This window comes from Cryptotermes secundus, unplaced genomic scaffold (assembly GCF_002891405.2).
Source record: "Cryptotermes secundus unplaced genomic scaffold, Csec_1.0 scaffold282, whole genome shotgun sequence".
Taxonomy (NCBI): Eukaryota; Metazoa; Arthropoda; class Insecta; order Blattodea; family Kalotermitidae; genus Cryptotermes; species Cryptotermes secundus.
This window is the reverse complement of record NW_019738874.1, coordinates 320,747-322,224: the sequence shown is the minus strand read 5'-3', so window position 1 is coordinate 322,224 and position 1,478 is coordinate 320,747. Positions and strand designations below refer to the sequence as shown.

The following is a 1,478-nucleotide window of genomic DNA, read 5'->3' as shown; positions in this document are numbered from 1 at the left end:
TTCTCATGTCTCCCATGCGTGTCACCTGCTCCGTTCAGCCCATTCTCCTTCGCTTGATTACGATAATTAAACTGGATAAAGTGTAACATTTCTGAGCTCCTCATTTCGCAATTTTCTCAAGCCTCCACATATTTTCCTCATTTCCTTGTTCTCATATACAATCTACGTCCTTCCTGTAGTGCGAGACCAAGTTTCACACAAACACTACCCCTCAAATGTATGCATGTGCTTGGCTTGGACACAGGTACCCTATAATTTGTGTTATGTTCTCCGTGTTATAGTAACCCCTTGTTTATATAATGTGACATGACGCATGAAACCCGAAATAGTGGAATCAAAGGAGAAGTCCATTGCTAGGCAACGGATCGATAAACACATTCCCGCTGCAACGAAATACAAAAACAACAATAGAGGAATTGTTGAAAACGGCGTTTATTGTTGGGTCCGCCCCGAGCCTGAACAATGACGATTTCAGGCCAGCTGAAGGATTCACCCCAGAATATTGACATGGGTTCCAGCGGTGCCCGATACCAGGAGTGACTGTGCCGGCTGATTGCTGACAGTAAGCTTCTGTTCTGCTCTGCTGAAGGATTAACTGAGAAGAAATGGCAACGAGATATCTGGAAGACAGTTCTGTACGACTGTCCATGAAGGAAGGATCTGAAGGCGGGAAGCTGAAGAATCTCCACTGCTAGAAGCCGTTGCCAGGGAAGGACTGATGAAGGCACTGCAGGATGGAAAAGTTCGGAGGGTACTTTGAAGATCTGTAAAATGTGGAGTTAGCGACAGCGCTGTAATTGTTTGTAGTTCCGAATGGTGTACACAAATGGCCAATAAATTCAATATTCAATCCATACCCTGTCTATAATCACGGTTTGAAAATGGTGGAATCAAATGGAAACATTTTTCCTCTCCCCTCTTGCTCTCACTTTGGAGCAAAGGGCTGATTTCTCAGTTTCATAATCATTTTACAGAAGGTAGAACTCCTTGGATGGGTGATCAGCTCGTCGCAAAGCATCTACCTAAACACAGGATAACAGAGGCGCAGAATAAACGCAGACACACACCAAACATCCATGCCTTGTGTGGGATTGGAACCCACGATCCCGGCGAGCGAAAACAGTTCATGCCTTATACCGCTCGGCTACCGTGACCTGCAAATGGAAACATACCTCTAAAAATTATTGTTCATGTATTAATAAAGAAAAAGGTTTGTGCTGACAGTACTAAAGCTTCCTTCCCATTTCCTTCAATTATTGGTCTTCAAAATCGAGTCTGTTCCTTCATCTGCTCAGCCAATCTTTCCCAAGGTTACAGCGTGCTTTTATTGTATACCGTATGATCTATTTGAGCATTGAAAAGTATGGTCATGTGGCTTAAGGCACGTCCACATTACTCGTGCTCGTGCTCGTGCAAGTGTGACTCGCTATGCTCGCGAGTAATGTGGACGATATGACAAGTCACGAGACAAGCAAATT

At 44.2% G+C, this 1,478-nt stretch overlaps 1 protein-coding gene across 1 annotated transcript in view; it reads right to left on the bottom strand.

Moving 5' to 3' along the window:
* Positions 1–591: 591 nt before the first annotated feature.
* LOC111871153 overlaps positions 592–1,478 on the bottom strand; it is a 5,708-nt gene continuing 4,821 nt past the window's right edge. Inside the window, exon 3 of the mRNA XM_023864032.1 lies at positions 592–727. Within this exon, the coding sequence (XP_023719800.1) occupies positions 592–727 (136 nt within the window). The remainder of the gene's footprint in view (positions 728–1,478) is intronic.